The sequence below is a fragment of the Lepidochelys kempii genome, chromosome 2 (assembly GCF_965140265.1).
Source record: "Lepidochelys kempii isolate rLepKem1 chromosome 2, rLepKem1.hap2, whole genome shotgun sequence".
Lineage (NCBI taxonomy): Eukaryota > Metazoa > Chordata > Testudines > Cheloniidae > Lepidochelys > Lepidochelys kempii.
The window spans coordinates 265,569,771-265,590,910 of record NC_133257.1 but is presented as its reverse complement, the minus strand read 5'-3'; the positions used below and the strand labels follow the sequence as shown (position 1 = coordinate 265,590,910).

At 61.7% G+C, this 21,140-nt stretch overlaps 1 protein-coding gene across 1 annotated transcript in view; it reads right to left on the bottom strand.

Annotated features, from left to right (window-relative positions):
- NBEAL2 (neurobeachin like 2) overlaps nt 1–21,140 on the bottom strand; it is a 173,507-nt gene that overhangs the window by 14,065 nt on the left and 138,302 nt on the right. Inside the window, 27 exon segments of the mRNA XM_073334853.1 lie at nt 239–333; nt 902–1,074; nt 1,853–1,962; nt 2,695–2,784; nt 3,194–3,310; nt 3,566–3,663; nt 3,754–3,871; nt 4,054–4,163; nt 4,734–4,864; nt 5,786–5,926; nt 6,500–6,624; nt 7,514–7,609; nt 8,857–8,964; nt 10,413–10,546; nt 11,140–11,297; nt 12,114–12,234; nt 12,669–12,793; nt 13,534–13,691; nt 13,942–14,091; nt 15,334–15,639; nt 15,893–16,030; nt 16,370–16,529; nt 17,809–17,987; nt 18,828–19,136; nt 19,139–19,259; nt 19,471–19,565; nt 21,039–21,124. Coding sequence (XP_073190954.1) covers nt 239–333; nt 902–1,074; nt 1,853–1,962; nt 2,695–2,784; nt 3,194–3,310; nt 3,566–3,663; nt 3,754–3,871; nt 4,054–4,163; nt 4,734–4,864; nt 5,786–5,926; nt 6,500–6,624; nt 7,514–7,609; nt 8,857–8,964; nt 10,413–10,546; nt 11,140–11,297; nt 12,114–12,234; nt 12,669–12,793; nt 13,534–13,691; nt 13,942–14,091; nt 15,334–15,639; nt 15,893–16,030; nt 16,370–16,529; nt 17,809–17,987; nt 18,828–19,136; nt 19,139–19,259; nt 19,471–19,565; nt 21,039–21,124 — 3,752 coding nt within the window.

Below are 21,140 nucleotides of genomic sequence, written 5' to 3'. Positions count from 1 at the left end.
CCTTGAAAACCTTTGACGAGGCATCGGGATAGCCCTGCTGCCAGCACACCCTCGGACCTACAGAATGGCACCTCCTCACCCAGGAGTGAAAGACACCGGGGATCTGCCCTCTCCCCAGGCGAGCCCAAGAGTCACGTGAGTGTCTGACCAGGAAGTCCCCAACCCCCCAGAAGCCTCCTCAGGCCCAGCCCTGAGTTAGTAGCAGGGCATTCCCGTCCGGAGCCGGTCTCTCCCGCACCTGCTGAAGGACCTGCCAGACCATGCAGGTGGTATCCCGGGAGCCCGAAATGAGGTAGATTCCGCACAGATCGAGCGCCAGGCAGGTGACCACATCTGCAAGGAGGGGAAGAGAAGACGTTGCTGCCGAGAGGCTGACCCCAGTGCCCCACGATGCCGACCCCCAACCTGTTTCCCTGGGGCTCTGAGAAGGGGCTGGGGTCTCGTGGGTCCCCTTCGCTGGAGATTCCATACCTGAGAAGGGGGCTTTGGGGCAGAGCCCACCAGGCACTGTGGAGGGGGTGGAAGTTAGTGACTGCAGGGTGAGCTGGCATGGCTCATTTCAACCCCAGCTGGTCCTCTGGGTAGGTAACTCCTCTCCCCAAAGCACCAGGGCCACAGAGATGACAAGCTGCAAACAGCAAGGGGTGGCTCCAGGGCCCTGGCTGGCCCAAAGCATCGAGAGTTTGCCAGTGTCTTCCTAGTGCCCCCGTTGGTTGTGCCACGGTTGATCAGCTAGGCACGGGGTGGAACAGCTGGGGGGCTGCAGGCCAGGGTGGAGGTGCATTGGGGGGATGGGACACAGAACCGTGGCAGGATGGTGCATAGCCAGCGATGTGAGTCCCACCGGCCCACGCGCCCCGCATCGGGTCACCCCCGCTGCCAGCCTGTCCGAGCCCCATACCTATGTGCCTGGTGATGTGCCCGACAACCTTCCCTTTGCTCAGCAACGTGACCCGCAGGCTGTTGTCCCAGTGCCCCCCGCTGAAGAGGAGCTTCCCGTCAGGAGAGACAGTCAGTGTCTTCGAGGACACCTCCACCCCTGGGGCGAAGGGGCCAGAGAGGAAGCGCTGGGTTCTGGCAGAGGAGACAAGAGCTCTTGGCTACAGAGCATCGCCCCAGAGAGCTGCCCGACCTTTGGTTCCCGGGAGCTCTCCGCCGTGTCGTCAGCAGGTCCCAACGGCAGCCAGCGTGGTGGGGGGTAATGGAGAGGACAGAGAGCCAGGCCTGTGAGAGAGGGGGCCTGAGAGCCCCGGCTGGCACAAGCAGGGTGGAGGGTACAAGCACGACCCGGAAGGGGGCAGTGGATCACCACTGCAATCCTGTGTCCAGAGAAGACATTTGGGGCTGCCCATTCAGAGGCATCCCCTTGTCCCAGAGCAGGGAGGCGACCCACCCAAGGCACTCAGCCGGGGTGCCCTACGGCCAGAAGATTGCTCCATTCCCTCCCATTTAGCTAAGAGCAACAGAACTGGCCAAGGGGTTATGAGGACTGGCCCTTGGAGGGCGAATGCCAGGAATGAGCATGCACAGCTTGGCTGGGAGCCGGGGACGGGGAGCAGGCTGCTGGTCCGGGAGGGTTTGGAGCCAGCTCCTCTAGGGGGCGGCTGGAAGACGTGGGATAACACTATGCAAAGGACGCCGTGGGGTGACAGCTGGAGGAGCGTGCCTACTGGACGGGGGACGGGTAGAGGCCTCCTTGGGTTGTGCCACCTAAAACGGGACTGGACAAAGCATCCGGGGACTCCGCGTCGGGGCCGACTCCTCTCGGCTCTCCCAGGGCACTGCATGGCAGGAGCCAGGGAGGGATCCGGTAACGGGGCTCCCAGCCCAGAGGCGCCGGGCCCAGACTCACTTGGCATTGGAGACGGTGGGGTCTTTGGTGAAGCTGAAGTAGTTGGAGATGTTTTTGTCGTAGGGCAGCCAGCCGTGGGTTCCCAACAGGCCGTTGGCACTCACCGTGACCTAGGAAAGGGGAGGGAGGCTAGCAGGAGAACGCAGGGTGCGCAGCCCCCAGGGTTACAGCCCCGCTCTCGGGAAAGCGCCACGGGGCGCGGGAAGGCCGGGGCCGGTCAGGATCTCTGTTCTACGACTAGATCAAAAGGCGCCACCCACATCCCGCCAGTTATGGCGGCAGTATGGCCACCCTACCGCCCTGGGTGATTCCGGGGTGTCCGAGCCAAGTACCAGCCGGGCCAGACCCTACCTAGCTCCTGCAACCCGGGGCAAATCACCGTGCCCGGCGGGATGCATGCAGGACAGATCCCCTTCTCGCTCCACTTACTAAGCCAGCAGCTTAGGTCGTGCTCTTGGGAACAGCTGGAGCCAACACCCGCTCGGCCTACGCTTCGTCGTCAGCTGCAGGAGGGAGCTTTAGCTTCCCCGTACAAGTGCTGGAAGTTGGAAGGCTGGGATTGTGGTGAAGGCCCCGGGCTGGGACCCAGGAGACCCGGTGGCCAGTTTTGCCACTGACCTTCCGCGTGGCCGTAGACAAGTCCCTTCAATGGCTCTGTGCCTCAGCCCCAGCCCTGTGAACTGGCAATCAGCTGCCCTGCGTGCATGGGGGCCGGGAGGATACAATGAACGGATAGCAGAGGGGCTCCGATAGGTACTGGCTGGGGGGCTATAGACGCAACGAGCTGAGAGCCCCCCAAATTCCCAGCCAACAAGCCATGCCATGCCCCCCAGGGCACTCACCAGCACGTCCGGGGAACCCTGTGTGATGAAGGAATGGGCCTGGTTCTTGGGGACCACAGCCTGCACCAGTGGGACCCCGTCGCTGATCCCCTGCGGGAGAGAACAGAGAGCTCTGGTGCTACTGCCCGGCAGCTCGGGGGCTACGCACTGCCACGGCCCCGCCAGCATGCACGTGTCACGTTAGCACTGGGCATTGTCGGGTGTTTGCAGCACCTCGGAGCCCCAGTCACGGACCAGGACAAGGTTGTGTTAGGCGCTGTACAGACCCACCAGAGAGTCCCTGCCCCAAAGAGCTAGGTAACCACATGGTCTCGCTGGAACCCATGTCCTCCCTCACCCTAGAACTCCTCCTCTGGCCATTGCCACCCCGTCACTTACCCCGTACTCCCCCCCACACGGGCCTCCCTCCCCACCACATGGGAGGATTCCCTCGTAAGCTCTCCCCGGGAGGGCCTGCAGTGGGCGGCCCTCGGAGCCCAGCGGCGAGGAGAGCTCTCACCTCGACGAAGAAGGACTTGAGCTGGTCGAGGTTCTCGAAGACGTTGGGGGAATACGTGTCGAGCCGGGCCAGCCTCCTGGTGGCGGTTTCGGCTGAGAGGCGCATTGGGTGAGGTTCCTGCCGGGGGGGGCAAGATGCCAGCTAGTCGGGAGGTGCCAGAACCCTGAGCGAGATCCCAGAGCCCAGCCTCCCGGGGAAAGAGAGGAAGCAAAGGGCAAAAGGACCCGGGGGTGGCGGGGGGTGGATGGCATGGCCATATATGGACCTAAGCCCTGGCTGGGGGAGTGGAGCTCTGCTCTCAGGGCCTGTTGGGTGATCCCCACCCTCCCCTCCCTGGGGTTAGTCAGGCACTCCCTCTCTGGCTCCCGATACCTTGAGCAGCTGGCAGGGAGTCTGCCCAAAGTTGCTGATGATGCCTTCCAAAGCCTTCCTCTGTGTCTCGTCAGCGATGGCGTCCAGGTCCACGGCCCCTGGGGAGCGAGAGAGGGTGATGCTGTGAGTGACAGGTGCCCACCAGGGAACCTTCCTGCCTGCCCAGGCCCTGGCATGGCGCCTCTTACCCTCGTACGTGCAGTAATAGAAGACGTTGAGAGCCTCCACAGCGGCCGGGCCCCTCTGCTTGTACCCAAAGATCAGGTCGATCCACTCGTGGAGGTGGGCAGACACGTGCTCCGACTCCTGTTACAGGGAGAGAATGGGGACAGTGAGCACCACAGGGACATGCCGGGCTGGGGACACCCCAATGGGTCTGGGCCACCTGGTAGGGAAACCCCAGCCCCCACCCTACACGCTGGGGGAGCAGTGAGTTTGGCAGGCCAGGTGAAGGCTTCCCAGGCTGGGCGGAGCCCCTGCCCACTTACCAGCGCTTTCCTGTGCTTGTGGACGAAATCCTCCGGGGATCTGGCCCACTTCGGGAGGACGACATTGTTCACCTGGTCGTTCGACATCTGCAGGCAGCCCAGGTCGAACCCTAGGGAAAGCGACAGCAGGGTGGCTCACCATCCCCCATCCGCCGCATCCCACGGAACGGGGTCAGATCAACGGCCCACCCAGTCCCGGGGCCAACACTGGCTCGTGCTGGACACTGCAGGGCAAGGCGGTGCACCGCGCTGCCCGATGTTATAACCAAGCAGGGCAGGGAATCCTGAGGATCCCAGGAGGTCACGCGCCAGCCAGCTCCATGCAGGGCGAAATTAGCTCCCCCGGCCCGGGAGCTCAGCCTGCGTCCCAGCTCTGTCTAGAGCCCAGAGCCCTGGGGCCCCCAACAAGCTCCTGCCCCTGCTGGCTTGGGCACTACCCCCTGCATGAGACAGTGAGCCCGGGCGCCAGCAGGCCCAGTGGCTAGAGACCAGGACTGCGAGTGACTGCGACAATCGTGAGAGATCAACTGAAGTGGAAGTCACAGAAGGGATCCTGCACCTTAGATGGAGGCCCCAAGTAGGCACCTCCCCATGCCAACCCCAGCGAGCCCCTCTCCCCCAGCTCTAGACCCAGGGCACTCCGGCCAGCTGGGCTGCAATGCCCCAGGAGCTCCCTTTACCATTCTGGTTCTCCAAGAAGTCTGTGAAATAGAAGAACTCCGGGATCAGCTCCTTCACGTCCACCGGGTTCTCCATGCGCGCCTGCCATGCCGCGGGCACCGAGTGAAACTGGCGGTCTGAGCAGTCAAACCTGCCGGCAAGAGAGTGAGGCTTGGCCTAAAGGCTAAGGCACTGGGCTCAGGAGAACTGGGACCTAGACTCAGCCCCACCACTGACTGCCAGGGTGGCCCTAGGCAAGACCCTTCACGTGTCTGCACCACAGCTCCCGAGCTCGAAAATGGGAAGGGGCCTCACTGTCTCTTGCTAGATACTTGTCCAGCCCTGGGCACAACAGACCCCGATCTAGGTGGGGGTGTCTAGGCACTAGAGCGATACAATCAAGAACGCGTCGCTTTTCCTGTCTTCCAGCGAGCTCCCGGGTTTACCATATGGGCTGAAGAAATCAGCCTCGCCAGCCAAATCCCTGCATCTCTCGCACTCTCGCTTTCTTCGTGCCGGACAACGCCCATGAGACACCCAGCCACAGCAGGCTACAGGGCCGGCCAAACCCTCTTTCTGCTTTATCAACTCAGAGGCAAGGCTCAGAATCGGCTCTAGGACACTTGTTGCAACAGGTAATGAAGAATATCTAGTGCTTTCCTCAGCGGATCTCCAAGCACTTCACAGAGGTACCACCCCCATTGTACAGCTGGGGAAACTGAGGCACAGCACGGGGAAGTGACTTGCCCAAGGTCACCGGCAGAGCGAGGAATAAAACTCAGCTCTCCTGAGCCTGATGATCTATTTGCTAGTCCACACTTCCTTGCACAGACACACAGAAGGTAGGGAAGAGGCTCCTCCCTCCTCAGATGCAAGGAACATTTAACAAGAAGCCACAGGAAAGGATCCCCCACCAGCGAGCTCTCAGGCTCCCAAGGGACGTGGTGAAAGCCCCCTCACAGGGGATAGTTAGAATGAGCGCAGGGCAGGTGGCAATCCTGCGTTAGCAGGGCCTGGGGAAGCTAGCGGGACCGTCCTGGCATGCCAGCACTAGCCCAGCCCCGGGTCTCACCGGCCGCTCTGCAACTGGATGTGAAGGGTGGTGAAGGGCTCGGTCCGGATCATGTAGTGCATGACGCCCGCCGCGTTGGAGTAGTGTGTGCCATAGTGAAACTTGTCGATCATGCCCGTGGGGTCCTCAAAACTCTCGTACCTGGGGACAGACGGGGAGGGGAATAAGCAGAGCACACCACCGAGACAGAGGCGGGGGAAGGAAAGGAGGAGGAAGAGGGAATCCCAGCGGTGAGGCAGGGGTGGCTTGCAACACAGCAACTGCCTTGGCCAGGCTGGTTTCCCGGCTTATGCTGCCATAGCCAGAGCGATTGCATCAGGAAGAGAAGATGGGCACCTGAGAGGGCACAGCCTTCTTACCAGCACGCCCCCACCCACCTCGCTGCTCTGCGTGCCTGGGGAAGGGGCGACCCAGGGCCATTCTCCAGCCACAGAGCAGAGCGCAGGGCAAAATCCCCTGCCCACACACCTCTTTTCTAGTCACGAGACGATTGCTCCGTCTCTGCAGAGCAAATGGGACGCATCAGCAATCTGCCAGCCACCCCCGACTCTCGGCCTTCGCCACCCCACGTGCTGGTGTCGGATTGCTACATCCAGGGCACGCCGCCGGCTCTCGCCGGCCACTGCGACATCAGCCCCGTCCCTGGCGTGGCTGCTCCGGGCCACCCGTCCCAGCGCAGCCACCGCCCTCGAGCTGCCCGGGACGTGTACTCACTTCTCCTTCACATCCTTGGCATGTCTCTCGTTGGCCACCCCGATGGGCTTGGAGAGATCCCGGAACACGTCCGGGTCGCTCAGGTCCAGCGCCTCGGAGACGTAGTCCTGCAGGATCCAAGGGAACTACGGAGGGGAGAGGCCTGTCAGATGCCTGCCAACTCCTTACCCGGCCCAGCCTGCTGCCGGGTCTTCAAACCCTAGTGCCGCCCGCGGCCAGACAGACAACAGGGGAGTGGCAGAACGGGCAGTTTTCCCTAGGGGCACAGGGCTAGCGTGAGCGGCCACGCTGCTGGGGTGGGCTGGGTTGGTCCAGTGGGCCTTCCGGACTCTTACGGGGGAGACATTCTCGATCCACCGGGAGAGCCAGGAGGACACTGACAGCTCTGCATTACAAGGCTGGGCAGCTCTAATTTTATACTCTTCCCCCACATCAGGTAAGGTCCTTGGAGAGGTACGATCAAATCTATAGGTTCGTACAGCACCTAGTGCAAAGACGCCCCCACTCGGCTGGCCTGTAAGTGCCACCGCACCGCAGCTGTGAAACAGGCCCGCTTTCTAGTCGAGGCCCGCGTCCACCTAAAGGGTTCCAACAGGACCGATCAACGTAGGCACAGTACAAGCGGTCCGCAGCACCCCCGGGTGCCAGAGATGGCTGGGAGTGACCAAGCACCTGCTGGGCTCTACCATGCTTCGTCAGCCAATCATTAACGCCTCTACCAATCCCTTCATAACCCCGTGGAAAGCACGCAGGGAGTGTCCCTGCAAAGTGAAGGGCGGCTTGCTAATATCGTCACCAGGCTAGTGAGAGCCGGACTTGGGCTGAGGCTGGGGGGCCCACGCCACGCTGCCAGCCCAGGGAGGGAGCGTGGAGAACAGACAGCCCCAGAAAGAATGTCGCGGGGGCTGCTCTGAGCACCCCATCTCCGTCTGCCTGCCGGCCCCAGGACAGACCGTTGACGGCGTCTCTGGGCAGAGGAAGGCTGAGGGGGAAGGGCCTGGCGGGCATGCTCACCACAGGGTACTGCGACAGGTCGTTGTAGGTGCGCCCCGCAATCGTGTTCAGCTGCATCAGGTACTCGAAGTTGGAGATCTCCCTGTAGACCCATTTCTGAAACAGACATGGCGGGGCTGAAACAGGCCCTGCGGACGGCAGGGGCAGAGGGGGTGGCTCCGGCTAGGGGAGCAGGAGCGGAGTCGCTGCATGGGGCGTGGGAGTGGGATGGCATAGGGTGACCGTATTTTCCCAAAGGGAAAATGGGATACGCCACAGGGCCAGCCTGAGGCCCATCTCACCCCTCCCATGGGTTGGCCCAAGCCCCCTGCCACTCACCCATGCAGGGCCAGCCCGGCCTGAGCTGCTCTCCTGAGCCCTCCCTCCCACATGGGGCTGGCATCACTGCTCGCCCCTGCCCCCCGCACATTCTTCCACACCTTGCTTGGGGTTGCACCCGACTTTTCTGGCAAAACTGTGCATTTGTCCCCTTTGCTCTTGCCAGCTGATCCGTTGCAAACGGGACAAATGCCCAATTTTGCCAGAAAAGTCGGGATGGCCGGGACAGGGGACTGTCCCAGCCAAAACGGAACACATGGTCACCCCATGGAAGTCGCTGCATGGGGCGGGGTTGGCTGGGACAGCAGGGAGGATACGGCTGGGGAGCAGACTCTGCAGGGCGGGGGATGGGAGTTGCCATGCTGGAGGTTGGGGGAGGACCCTCGCGGGGAGCAGCATAGACCCAGGCTGCTCATCTAACCAGTGAGGATGGAAAGTCAGGCCTCAGGCCTTACCAGGGAAACTCATCCCATGGATTCTCCCCACCCTGCCATCACACCCCGGTAGCCTGCACCTGGGGGAGGCCATGCTAGCAGCAGGCCATGCCTGAGCTCGCCCTCTGGCTATTTAATCCCTCAGGTACCCATTCTGCCCCAGAGCACGATGAACTGCAGCAGGAGTGGGACCCCGCGGCGGGGCAGCGCTCACTTTCCCTCTGCGGCACCCCGAGCGACCAAGCCAGTGCTTGGTCCCCCAGTGAGCCAGGACCGGGGCCTCTCCCTTCGCAGTGCTGTGCTCACAGCCCGGACCACGCTCCGAATGAAATGAGGTGGGTGCTGTGCCAACCTGGGCGGATCTCAGAACCATGACCCAGCTGGGTACAGCCGACAAGCCCTGCTCCAAGGGGCCTGGGGCTGGAACAGAGGAGTGGGCCCCAGGAGCTCTGGCAGAGCCGAGAGGCTGGGGGAAAGTTTGCACAGCACTCTGCCTGGCTAGGAGGCAGCCCCGACGGACACACACTGCTCTCGAGGAGAGAGAGGTGATGCTGGGAGGAGAAGGAGGCTGGAAGAAGATGCTAATGGCACCTGAGTCAGTCCTGAGGCCTTCAGCAGCTCCTGGGGTGACCGGCTGCCAAAGTAGATCTGGTTGGGTGGGCGCAGGCCGAGAATACAGGAATACACCTTATTTCTAACCTGCAGGGACAAAACCAGGTGCATGAAGCATTCAAAGGGAGCTCAGGTACAGCGTCCAGCCTGCCCTCGAACAAGGCTTCGCATTGCCAGAGCGCCTCTTCCCCAGGGCCTCAAAGCACTTGATCCAGGGGATCGGGGGGATCAGGATCTCTCTCTCCATTTTACAGATGGGGAAACTGAGGCACAGAGGGGCGATGACTTGCCCCATGTCAGACACTGGAAGCTGACAGAATCCAGCTCTCCCAATGCCCTGCTCTAGCAAAAAAAATCACGCCTCTCCACGAGATCTGGCCTGCTCTTGCAGTAGGGGCTGGGAGACCCCTACCTGACAGACATGAACAAACCGCGTGAAAGAGAGAGCCGTCCAAGCCCTCTCCCCTGGTGTCAATCAGCAATGAAATCAAGGGGCCCACGCTGATTTACACCAGCAGAAGATCCAGTCTAAGGAATTCAATCCTAAATCAGATAGGTGCGCAATTCCCTTCTTAACAAGGCTCCAGCCCCCGTGCGTCACGGTCAGGAGAGACGCGGCAGGGAGAGATGCACGCAGCCAGACGGTTCTGTAAGCTCAGCTACAGATGCCAGCTTGGATCACGCCAGAGAGCTAGCAACCGAAGTGTAGCCAGGGCGACGTGAGTGACTCGCTGTGTCTAGGGTCCCAGGATGGGATCGCACCCAGGCAGCCAGCCCCTTGCCCGCCACGGCTACACTGGTACTTTGAGCTCATTAGCCCGATCGGATATAGCACAGGGACATCCGACAGAGCTGGAAATGACGCCCCTCGCTGCACCTTACATGAAACGGTGGAGCATGAGCGCTGGGGGAACGGAACAGGAGGGACACGGCCACCTGGCCCAGCGTCCCGGGTGGGGACAGGAGAAAGCAAGACCCCGGAGACCTCTCAGCTATTTCCCCTTCAACAAGTGATCAACAGAAATGGGAACATGCCGGCCGGGGGCGGCTCCCCAGCTTTCCCTGCGCGGGGAGGGAGGCTGGAAAAGCTGGGGAGGCCAGGAGTACTACGGGATCACACACATAGCTCCCTCCATCCCATACCACCCCCCTTCTTGGCTGAGCTCCGTCCACTTTAGAAGCTCTGTATGAAAGGCCATTTTGCCCATCACCCTGCATCAGGCCTCTTGCACCAGTGCTGCTTGACTTCCTGTCTTACCCCCCCTCGGTCAATGCCCCCCGGAATTCAGGTCACCAGAGCACGATTCCTCAGATAGCAACGTGCCCCAGGCTCTCACCACGCGGGGCCAGGACCTTGTTTTGTGTCTCCAATATTGCACCATCGGCAGCCCAGCGCCTCCCAGCACCGTGCTGGGGGCTGAGCTGGGCACCGATGCTCCGGGAAGGGTGACACCAGCTTCCCAAGAGAAGCGGGGACGCCCCCGGGGCTGGGTGGCGGCCCCTGGTCTAGGAGAGCAGAGGGGATCAGGGCGAACCTTCTTCTTGAAGTTGACAAAGTAGTTGGCCTGGTCGATGAAGAAGAACTCCAGCGCCGACCGGCGGAGGTTGTAACGGCGGAGGTGCACTTCCCGGAGCTGAGACAGGGGGCGCTTGAAGTCATAGCCGATCCCTGGTGAAAGGGCAGAAGGCAGGCCAGCTGTTACTCCCCCTCCGATACGCAGGCACCTCCGTAGCTGGACAGCTCCCAGCGCCGCGGGGGCCACATTGATCCTAGACACTGACCCATCTCAGCCAGCAATCGTCACACCAGGGAGACCCAGCGCAGGCTTCCAGCCCTCACCCGCTCCCCCATGTCACACCTAGGGTCTGAGCTCAGTGCTGGGCTAACCCCCAAGCCAAGCCAGCCTCCAGGTTAAGGCACTGGACTGGGACTCAGGAGATCTGGGCTCAATTCCCAGCTGCACCACAGACTCCCAGCATGACCGGGGGCAAGTCACTTAACCCCCCTGACTCAGTTTCCCCATCTTCTGCCTGAGTCCCCTTCGTCCGTGAGCTCTTTGGGGCAGGGACGGTCTCTTCCAAAATGTACATCCAGTGCCTAGTAGCATGGGCCAATAGGTGCTGCTCTCATGCAATACTAGTAACGAGATTAACGAGTGATCTAACAGCAGCGCGGCAGTGAGAGGATGGGGCAGGCAGCCTCTGGTATCAGCGGGTGCGACGCAGGGCACGAGAGGGGCGGGCATGGGCAAGCTCCGGTACCTTCCTCCGTCTCCTCCTTCTCGCTGCTGCAGTCGTAGAAGTAGACGTGCTGTGTGGTGACCTCCAGCCGGCCCTGGATCACCGCCACGATGGTGATGAGCTCGCAGTCCTCGGAGATCACCAGCTTCTCCCTCTGGCTCTGCTCTTTGGGTTCAGACCTGGAAGAGATCGGGGTGGCAGAGCCCTAATGGGTAGGATGTCCCGCCCGTGCGCACCCCTCTTATGGCCCACGGCCTCCCTCCCCGCACACAGTCATCCAACACGGGGCGTGGGACCGGCTGGTTACAGAACAGAGGTCGCCTTTGGCGTCCTGCGCTGGCCAGGGCCGTATGCCATACCGCGTGCCCTGCTCCCAGCAATGGGAGAAGATATCTAGGCGCCCACTGGCCTTCCCGTGACGCTCACTGCTGCTCAGCTAACCCTGGGCAGCTCGGCGACTCTCCCTGCACCCTCGCCAGGGAAAAACCTACCAGCTTCCAGGAGTACCAGCTGAGGGAAGGGTGAGATGGGGCCAGGGCCCAGGCCGGCGAAGGGGGACGGATGGCTTGGGGAACACGTGAGGGGATATAGCACCTCTCACAACTCTATTGTGCTAGTGACCAGAGGTCCCAGTCAGGATCGGGGCCCTGCTCGAATAGACTCAGGGGATGTGGTCTCTACCCCAGGAGCTCACAAGATAAAGGCTGCTGGTTCAAATCCCGCCTGTGACAGTCCTGGACCAAGAACGGTTACCAGGCAATGGCTGTTTGAAGGCCGTGACTGGCCGCGTTGATGATCTCAGCAGAAAAGCCAAGGGCTGAATTGCCTCCTCCCCGAGAAGGGGGCCATGCAGGGCGACACCGAGACGCGCGGGAAGACTCAGTCGCAAGCCTCCGAGGCAAAGTATCCCTCCGCTGCAGGACACGCTTAGTTCCTGCGCCCAGCAAGGGCCCGAACAGCAACCCAGGGCACAGAGCCGCCCAGGAGAGACTCACTGATTGTCCAAGAACTGAAGGTCCTCCTCCGCCAGCTGATCATCCCCCAGCTCGCTCACTTTTGCCTCCTTGGCCACGGCCAGCGGCAGAGGCTCCGCAGGGCTGAGAGAATGATCCGCCCCTGAAACGGACAGAGACTAAACTGGAGACGCCAGGCTGAGCATGGCTCCTAGACAGTCACCCTGGGGCCCCGCGGCTGAGGGGCCCTGATCTAGGTTTATTTCTGCAGGCAGAGGTGGGGTCCGGCCCCCACTTCCTCCAAAATGTAAATTAAATCCCTCTACATGAAAACCCTGCTCGGTGTGGCGCTCTGACTCCCTCTAGTGGCACCTAGCCTAGCTACAGATTGAAGAGCCTGCTACAGCCTCGGCTAAGAGCCATGTGGCTTTTAGCTCATGCAGTAGAGGCTCATACACTAAGCTTCGGAGGTCCCAGGTTCGATCCCACCCACGGGGGTCTGTCGGCGTTACAGCTAACTGCACAGCAGTGAGCTGGCAGAGCCAGGCTCTGACCCACGGGCACAGGCCCCATCCCCATGCCGAGAGCCCCGCTCACCTAGGTTGTCCCGGAGGGCGCTAGCCTCCATGTGGCGGTCGAAGTTATAGTTGGGGACCAGCTTCAGCCTCATTCTGGAGTAGGTCTCGGCACTCGACAGCTTCCAGCGAATCTCTGGGGGGTTTCTGCAGGGGAGGGGGAGAAAGAAAAGTGAGCGAGCCCCGAGCACCTCAAAGTTAGGAACTGGAAGGGGGGCAGCTGGAGTCAGCATGGGGCAATGCAGCCTGATCCACAGAACAGCCTGGGCTCGCGAGGTGTTGGCTGACAGTCCCCCCTTGCAGCAGGGACTACGAGGACTCTACACTGAGCCGAGGACATGCCGGACCAGGGCCCAGCCACCTCCGAGAGCAGCCACGGGGGAAGTTTCTACCACATCCCATCATGCCTTCAGCCTGGGAGCCACAGGGCAGAGGGCAGCGTGAAAATAACTAGGCAAACCGGGGTGGAGAGGGGCACAGAAAACACAGGAGGGCCAGGAACAGCTGTAAGCCACACTGCCTGGTTCCAACCGGGGGAGGCGTGGCTTTGCCACAGTGGGTGGGGCTAGCGCCTGAGCTCCCTTTGTTTTCTGTCCGACTCCGGCGGCTGCTCTGCAAGCGGGCAGGGCATAGCGGGCCACGGCCACGGCCAGCTCCGGCCATGAAAATCGCCCCCCCACCGTGGGAACCACACCCCACGATGGGCAGGAAGCCAGGCTAGGGCCACGGGGCGGGATTCCTCCGGCGGGGGTGGGGGAAAGCAACGATACTGCTAAACCCGGAGGATCCAGCAGCCCCAAGCATGGGCTGCCCCATGAGCGCTGAGCTGGAGAGGGCCCTGGGCAGCCTCCCCTCCCGCAGCCCAAAAGGGAGTGTTAACTCCTGACCGGTCGGCCCAGGCAGAGCGCTGCGAGGTCAGCAGGCGGCGCAGGGCCTTCCACTGCTTCAGGACGACGCTGTGGTGGTTGTTGACCTGCTTCAGGACGTTCACGTGCCGGATGTGTTCGTACTTGGAGCGCTTTATCACCGGCTCCAGAATCAGCTCCTAGCAGGGGCAGAGAATGAGGTGGGACTGGGGGTGTGCGGCGTGCAACCACACGGGTCTCCCCCGGGAGGAGACATGGCACCACGGATCAGGGTTTTGCGGGAAGACGTGCCAAAGAAATTCAGCCCGGAGGAGACACCCGGCACGGGCTGTTTCAGCCCCTGCGGTTTTGTGTTTGTATATTGGTTGTAATTCCGGAGCCCCGAGGGGCGGGGGTGTGTGTGTGTTTTGAACAGCTGACCGCACGTACCTGGAACTTTTTCCTGCTCTCCTCTTTCTCCCTCTCCCTGCGCAGGGAGCTGCTCATCAAGGCATCGTAGCAGGAGTTCCAGAAATTGGACATGTGGTCGTGGCTCTTGGCGAACGTGTCGATTTCAAACTGCGCCATCATGGGCTGTACCTGCCAAGGGGAGAGAGCCCTTGAACGGCGGTGGCCAGGACGAGCGGGCAAGGACGTATTTTCTGGGACGCTGCCTTAGAACCGGGCGAGGTCTAGCAGCGAGCGCACGGGACTGGGAGGCCAGGAACTCCCAGCTGAGATGTGGATTCGCTGCATGACCCCCCAGTAGATCATATGATCCTTGCCTCAGTTTCCCCATCTGTAATCTATTTAGGTGAATGTATCCCCTCTCCCACTCCCCCCCCAAAATCACTGCAGTATCTGAGCACTTTATCCTCAACTCCCTGGCAAGCTACATAAATACTGTTACCCTCCCCCACCCCTACCCCGTTTAACATACAGGTGTAATGGGACTTAGAATCATAGAATATCAGGATTGGAAGGGACCTCAGGAGGTCATCTAGTCCAACCCCCTGCTCAAAGCAGGACCAACCCCAACTAAATCATCCCAGCCAGGGCTTTGTCAAGCCTGACCGTAAAAACCTCTAAGGAAGGAGATTCCACCACCTCCCTAGGTAACGCATTCCAGTGCTTCACCACCCTCCTAGTGAAAAAGTTTTTCCTAATATCCAACCTAGACCTCTCCTCACTGCAACTTGAGACCATTACTCCTCGTTCTGTCATCTGCTACCATTGAGAACAGTCTAGAACCATCCTCTTTGGAACCCCCTTTCAGGTAGTTGAAAGCAGCTATCAAATCCCCCCTCATTCTTCTCTTCCGCAGACTAAACAATCCCAGTTCCCTCAGCCTCTCCTCATAAATCATGTGCTCCAACCCCCTAATCATTTCTGTTGCCCTCCGAGCCCAGCGGAGGGCAACAAAAATGATTTTTGTCCTGACTTGGCTCGGTCAGTCTCAGAGTCGGGACAGCTCCTAGCCCTGCTCAGACCCAGCCCACCTGAGAGGCACCCAGAGCCTCTGCGCAGGTCTTTGCCCTTCGATAGCTCTGCTCTCTGGCCTGCAGCTGGTCAGATCTCCTGTGCCCATAAACAGCCCCGCTGGGCACCCTCCCGCCCATGCCCATCCCCCCAACATTTACACCATCCCCCCTTGGTTCAGGGCTTGGCTGTCAGCATCCGTGGCTGAGCGTGTCATCCGAAGAGATTCCCCAGGGACACGCACAGCACCACACCCAGAGACAGAGCCCGCGTCTGACGCGCCCCCCCCGCTCTAACCACTCAGTGCTCCCTCCCCCCGCAATGGTAACCTCCCCGAGGGGCCCCTGTCCCGGCGGCACCCACGTGCTTCTCGATGAAGGCCCTCCACTCGGGGGTGGTGCAGAAGAGCTGGAAGTCCTCGTAGAAGGTGGGGCTGCCGTTGGTGGGGGGCAGCGAGGGCAGCAGGTGCTGCAGCTGCAGCGTGTCGTAGCACTGGTCCAGCAGCGTGCGGATGATGGGCAGGAGCCAGGAGAAGGCCTCCGACTTGGGCTGCAGCGCGCGGCTCAGGGGGCTCTCCAGCTTGCCCAGCAGGTAGCAGGCCTCCTCCTCCTTGGGGGCCGAGGCCGTCTGGAGCAGGCTGTGGAGCTTGACGTAGGCCAGCGAGTGCAGCTGGTGGGCGCAAGGGGGAGAGGGGGGGCAGGGGAGAGGCTGTTACACCCCCAGGCTCATCCCAGCATGGGGGCGGGGGGAGAAATACTGCGGTTTTGGGGCCCTCAGAGCCTCTCTGATCCCTCTCCTTCCCGGCCTCTCCCTCTCCCCTTGAGAGCCCAGCCCCTCCCCACAGAGAGAAGGGGAGCCCTCAGGGTGCCCCTAACAAGGCCAGGTGGGGTCCCCAGCTGCCTGGGTCTCGCAGGCGCCTCACCTGGGCCTCCTCCAGCCCGCTGTACCCGATGAGGATGTGCAGGCCGATCTGAGCCATCTCCTTCAGGTCCGAGGTCCCATTGGCCAAGTGGTACCACACCCCCAGCTTGTCCAGCAGGCTGTTCACCCCTTCGTAGATCTGCAGCCGCAGGAAGGGCAGAGTGACCCCTCCCAGCAAAGACAGTGACGGAGCTCACCCTCCCAGGCCCCGCGCTTGGCTTCCCCGGCCTCTGGACGGGAACAGGAATCCCAGGGCAGGGTATTTAATAGGAGAGCCAGAGGCAAAGCAGCGACCCCAAAAGGATGGCAGCCAATGAACCGCGGCAGGAGGGAAAGAGAGAGACCCACGGCTCTGTTGCGGCAGTACATGGCCAGCAGCCGACGAGCCCTCTGCACGTCGGCGCGACGCTACCCCAGGGAGCAGAGCGGCAAGACCAACTTCACCCCCCGCCAGGCCTGCCAAGGCACCAGCGCGGACCTTCTCGCTCCACAGGGCCTGGTTGTTGTGTCCCTCGGAAAACAGGAAGTCCTGGAGGAGCCTCAGCAACTTGAGCGCGTTCTGGGCGAGGCTGGGCAAAGTGGCCGGGGCCGACTCCTTGATGTCCGTGAGGGCCGATTCCAACATCATCTCCAGGAGGCTGCAAGAGAGAGACAGGGAGAGTGTGCGGGTGTGTGTGTGTACACGCAGGGGAGGGGGGGTATGAGGCACCCGATGGCACTGCCTGCTCTAGGGAATAACCCACTCATCCTCCCGTGCCGAGCGGGGGACTCCAGGTAGCCCCGCACGCTGTTAGCAGCTACCGGATATCGTGTTGGTCACGCAGCCTCTCTCTCTTCGGGACCCCCGTTCATACAGCATCTGAGCGCTTCAAAATCTTCCACCCGCTGCGAGGTGGGACAGCGCTGTTATCCCCATGTTACAGATGGGGAACTGAGGGACGGAGAGGCTAAGGGACGTGCCCAAGGTCCCGCAGGCAGGTGGCGCCAGAGGTGGGAATTGAACTCGCGTCTCACAAGCCCCAGGCCAGCAAATCAGCCACGGGAAGCAGGTGCCCAAGACCAAAGTTTCTCTGCAAAGCACCCGCCCCTCTGGGAGCGTTTCAGGGCCTTGTGCTCTGCAGTGCCCCAACTCGGGATTACCCTGGGCTCTGACACTTGTGAAGAGACTGGGAAGCTCCTTATTTCAAGGAAACAGAGGGGTTAGTGGCTTTTCCCCTCTACAAAGATGCCCAAGTTCAAGTCTATGCCCAGGTGGCAAGTGTAATGCATTTGAGGGATGGGGAGGGGCCTGCTCCTGATGTGTGCGGGGACATCATGAAATGCACCCCACTCAGACACATGCGATGCCCAGGAGTGGAATAGAAAGGACAGGTCAGGAGTGAGTGGGCGAGGTCCACAGCTGGGATCGCAGGGGGGTGTGGGTCTGGAGCGAGTGGCCCGGGCCTGATTGGGCCTGGGGTTGGAAGGCTGTGATGGCGTGAGCCTGCTGGCTGGGAGCAAAGGACACAAGCTGGGCATGGGGGTGCAGGGCTGGACTAGCAGGGGGTTGCTAGCCAGGACAGCTACCTTTGACGCGTCACTTTCACAAGCCCACGCCCTCCAAGGTGCGAATGGGGAAGAGAAATGGGCAGGTGTGGGGGCAGGGCAGGGCCCTGGCTCCGAAGGGGTAAAATGAAGCAGCTCCTTTGGCCGACAGGCCAGGTGCCCTTAGGGCCCGGCAGTGAGCTGCCCCCATGCGAGGGGCCAACTTGCCAGAAACCCACAAGCTCGGGCACGTTGGCAGCCAGGATCCTGGGCCCTCTGGCCCAGCTGAGGGGGACGGGGCGAAGGGTCACACACCTGTGGGCCCGATTCTGATCCTATTTCTCCACCTCCCAAACCGGGCGGGAGGAGGCCTGCCACTCTGCCAGCACCCACCTGCGCTTGATCTCGTCTGGTGGCCGCACCAGCTCGCAGGCTGTGCCCAGTTTGGTGAGGACAGAGAAGACCTGCCCGCGCTCCTTCCAGGCTGCGTCGTCCCAGCCCTCCACCCCGCGCCAGGTCACCGAGAAGATGATGTTGGTGAGTAGGTTGCACAGCTCCTCCTCCGGCGTTTGCTGAGATGGGGGGAGAGGCGGAAAACACATGCTGATCTGAGCAGCTGGTCCACTCCCCGTGGGCTTCTCCTAGAGGGGATGGCGGACGCAGTGCCCCCTGGTGGAGACAACGGTCCTGCTCGGACATGATGGGGATGGGATTGGGAGAGTGGGGCATCTAGGGACAGAGGACCATGACCCAAGGATCTCTTGATGCCAGCTGGCAGAGGGCACCAGAGGGCATATAGGTGACAGGGATCCTCTGGGTCCAGTGCGTTACTATGTAGATAGCGAAGAGTGTCATTTACAGCCTGTCACACTGGGCAGCAGAATCTTTGGGACACGTGTGTGCAGATAACACGCAAGGAGACGTGTGGGTCTAGACTGGACATTTTGTTCTTAAAGACTTGGAGTTAACGGCACATCTTAAGAGGGGTCCCGCTGGAGCCAAGAGACTTCTCTCCCTGCCTTACTGGTGCATCCTGTGCATCTCGCAGTGGGTGGCTGTTTGCACAGAATCAAATGCTGATGAAGAGATGGCGGGGACCGGAGGAAAAAAATTAACAGGAAGGGGTGAACGGCGGGGAGAGGCGGGAACCTGGTTTACAGGTGAACAACAAAGCGCTGGTCTAGTGCATCCAGGGGTGCAGAGATACCCTGGCATCCTTCATCTGGGGAGGCCAGCTGCCAGCGGGCATGGTCTTGTAGGGTGACCAGATGTCCCGATTTTATCGACGTGAACCCCTCTTACTGCAGACAGCAGCATCCCTGCTCATCCACTGCTGCCAGCTCCCCTCTGGATGTTCTCAACATGGGCCGGGAGAGCGGCTCCTTTGCTGGCCATGGGGTGCAGCAGCTTACCTGGGGGTTACTGGTATTGGAGACGTCATCGCTGGCCAGAGTCTCTTGGTAGCTGCTTTCATCCAGGACGTTGGAGAGGCTGGAGCTTTTGCGAGCCCGCGTGCCCGGGAAAGGTTTGAAGTACTCCAGAGGGGAGGGGGTCCCTGGCAAGCTCCCCGGCGTCTGGTTCCCGCTCTCCACCGTGGCGGTGGAGCAGGTGCTGGCCAGATCGAGGCCGAGGTCAAAGGGCGACATGCAGAAGGGCGAGAGCGGGTGGTAGACGCCGTCGAACTGGTGGGCGTCGGTGGAGGGGGCCTCCCCTTGGCCGGGGATGTCGATAGTATTGGAGGAGGAGGAGTGGCTGGTGCGGTCCAAGGAGTCGAAGGATTTGAAGTTATAGGAGCGGAAGGGCTTGGAGCCGCCGGTTGGGGAGATGGAGTGGTCCGAGAAGCCCTCGGAAAGCTCGTGGTCAGAGGCCTCGAAGCCCACCGGCAGGAAGACATCCAGGTCCTGAAGGTCTGCCAGGGCATGGCTGGTGCTGTCCAGCCGCTCCTTCCCGGCCTCGCTGCCCGACTCCTTGCCCCCGTGCTCCGAGAGCTTCAGGAGGCCGAGACAGTTCCCGTTGGCAGAGCCGCTCAGACTGTGCTGGCGGGACTCATACGACTCCTTGACGTAGAGCTTGGTGAGCGTGTCCTGCCAGCCAGCCAGCTTCGCCAGCTGCCTCACCATGTCGTGCTGGGAGTAGATCAGGTGGAAGAGCTGCAGGCAGGGAGAAGAGAGAATGGGGCACATCACGGACCAGCGTGGCTGACCAGACCTGTTCCCACTCCCCGTACCCGTCGGAGAGGGAGGAGTTTGGCACGAGCGCCAGGGCGCTCAGCTGCACAATCCACTCGCCCGCCTTTACTGGAGCAAACAAGGATTCGCCCAACGTCCACTAGTGACTAGCCCTCACGGTCCAGGCAAGACTGGGTTAACAAAGGGCGCCGGGCCTGCCCACTGCTTCCCGCACCCCTCAAGACGGCCCACCATGGGGCGGGGGAATCCTCCTTAGAGGGCCTCACGCGCGGTCAGGAGCGGGGTCACGCCTGACGCTCCTCAGCCCAGAAATCGGGGCTCCCACATCTACAGCCCCCATGCTCTCCGCTGGCCTGGGTCCAGCAGCAAGGATGCAACGGCCCGAGCCACGCCCGCAGTCCTTGAGCAGAGCTCCGTTCACCTCACCAGGTACTCGTACGGCCCCAGCAGCGCAGCACCCAAGTACCTGCTGAGACACCCACAGGCCCGCGGGGACTAATCCCCCACAAGCCCAGATCTGGTGAGCAGCTGAAACTGATCCAGCAGAGACCAAGAGCCACCACCCTAGGGATGTGTTCGGGCCTTGGGTTCCTCCGCCCCTTTGCGGCGGCACGCTGGGGATGGCTCCGAGTTCTGAGGCAGGGACGTCAAGGGAGGGCTGCAAGCCTTCGACCACGCTGCGCTGGACCCTTGCCAGCTCCGTGGCTCCTTCCCCGGCCAGCCCTCCTCGTGACACCGGCTGCCTCAAAGGTCTCCACGGCAGCCAGCCGGCCGCTCAGCTGGCTTCCCACCCCACGTGGCTCCAGGTCCTGCTAATCAGCATCTCTCCCCGCCCTCCGCTCTTGGGAGGGACGTAGAGAGATGGGGCCAAGCCTGGCTCCGCTGAGCACGGTCACCCAGGACTGCGCGGTGCGAGGGATCTAGGGGCGCCATCAGCCCTGCTGAGACCAACAGGGGATGTAATCCAGGGCGTCTGCATTTAGCCCTGCAGACGGATGGCGTCTGTCTGTCTATAGAACAAGGGCAGCTCACGGCTCTGCCAATATGCCCCTGCCCTGACCAAGAGGGCAAGACGGCAGGTCAGCCTGCAGGTGCATCTGCTCGGGGCACGGGCTGCATGGCCAATCGGCGTGAGACAGGGCAGTGCCTCAGTGACAGACGCCAGTTCCTGAGGACACCCAGCCGCCTTCGGAGGGCAACAGCTTCCAGGGACATGGGGCCTGGAGGGCACGTAAAGAGACGGAGCCAGCTGACTAGGGAGGCTTGGGGGCCCGATGGGTTAATGCCCCAGGCCCAAGTTTGAGCCCATCTGGGGCTGTATGTGCAGGGAGTGACGTGGACTCGTCTCTCTGCAACAGTGCACCGTCAGGGAAGCCTGCAGAGCTCCTCTGCCGGCTCCGCGGGCCCCGAGGGCTCCACGCCGGACAGTCCTACCTTCCGGCAGGTATCCAGCCTGACTGCCAGCTCCGCCCGGTGGGACAGGTACACCACAGCCATCAGGTCCTTGTAGCTGGGAGAGTCTGCGGGGGATGAGAA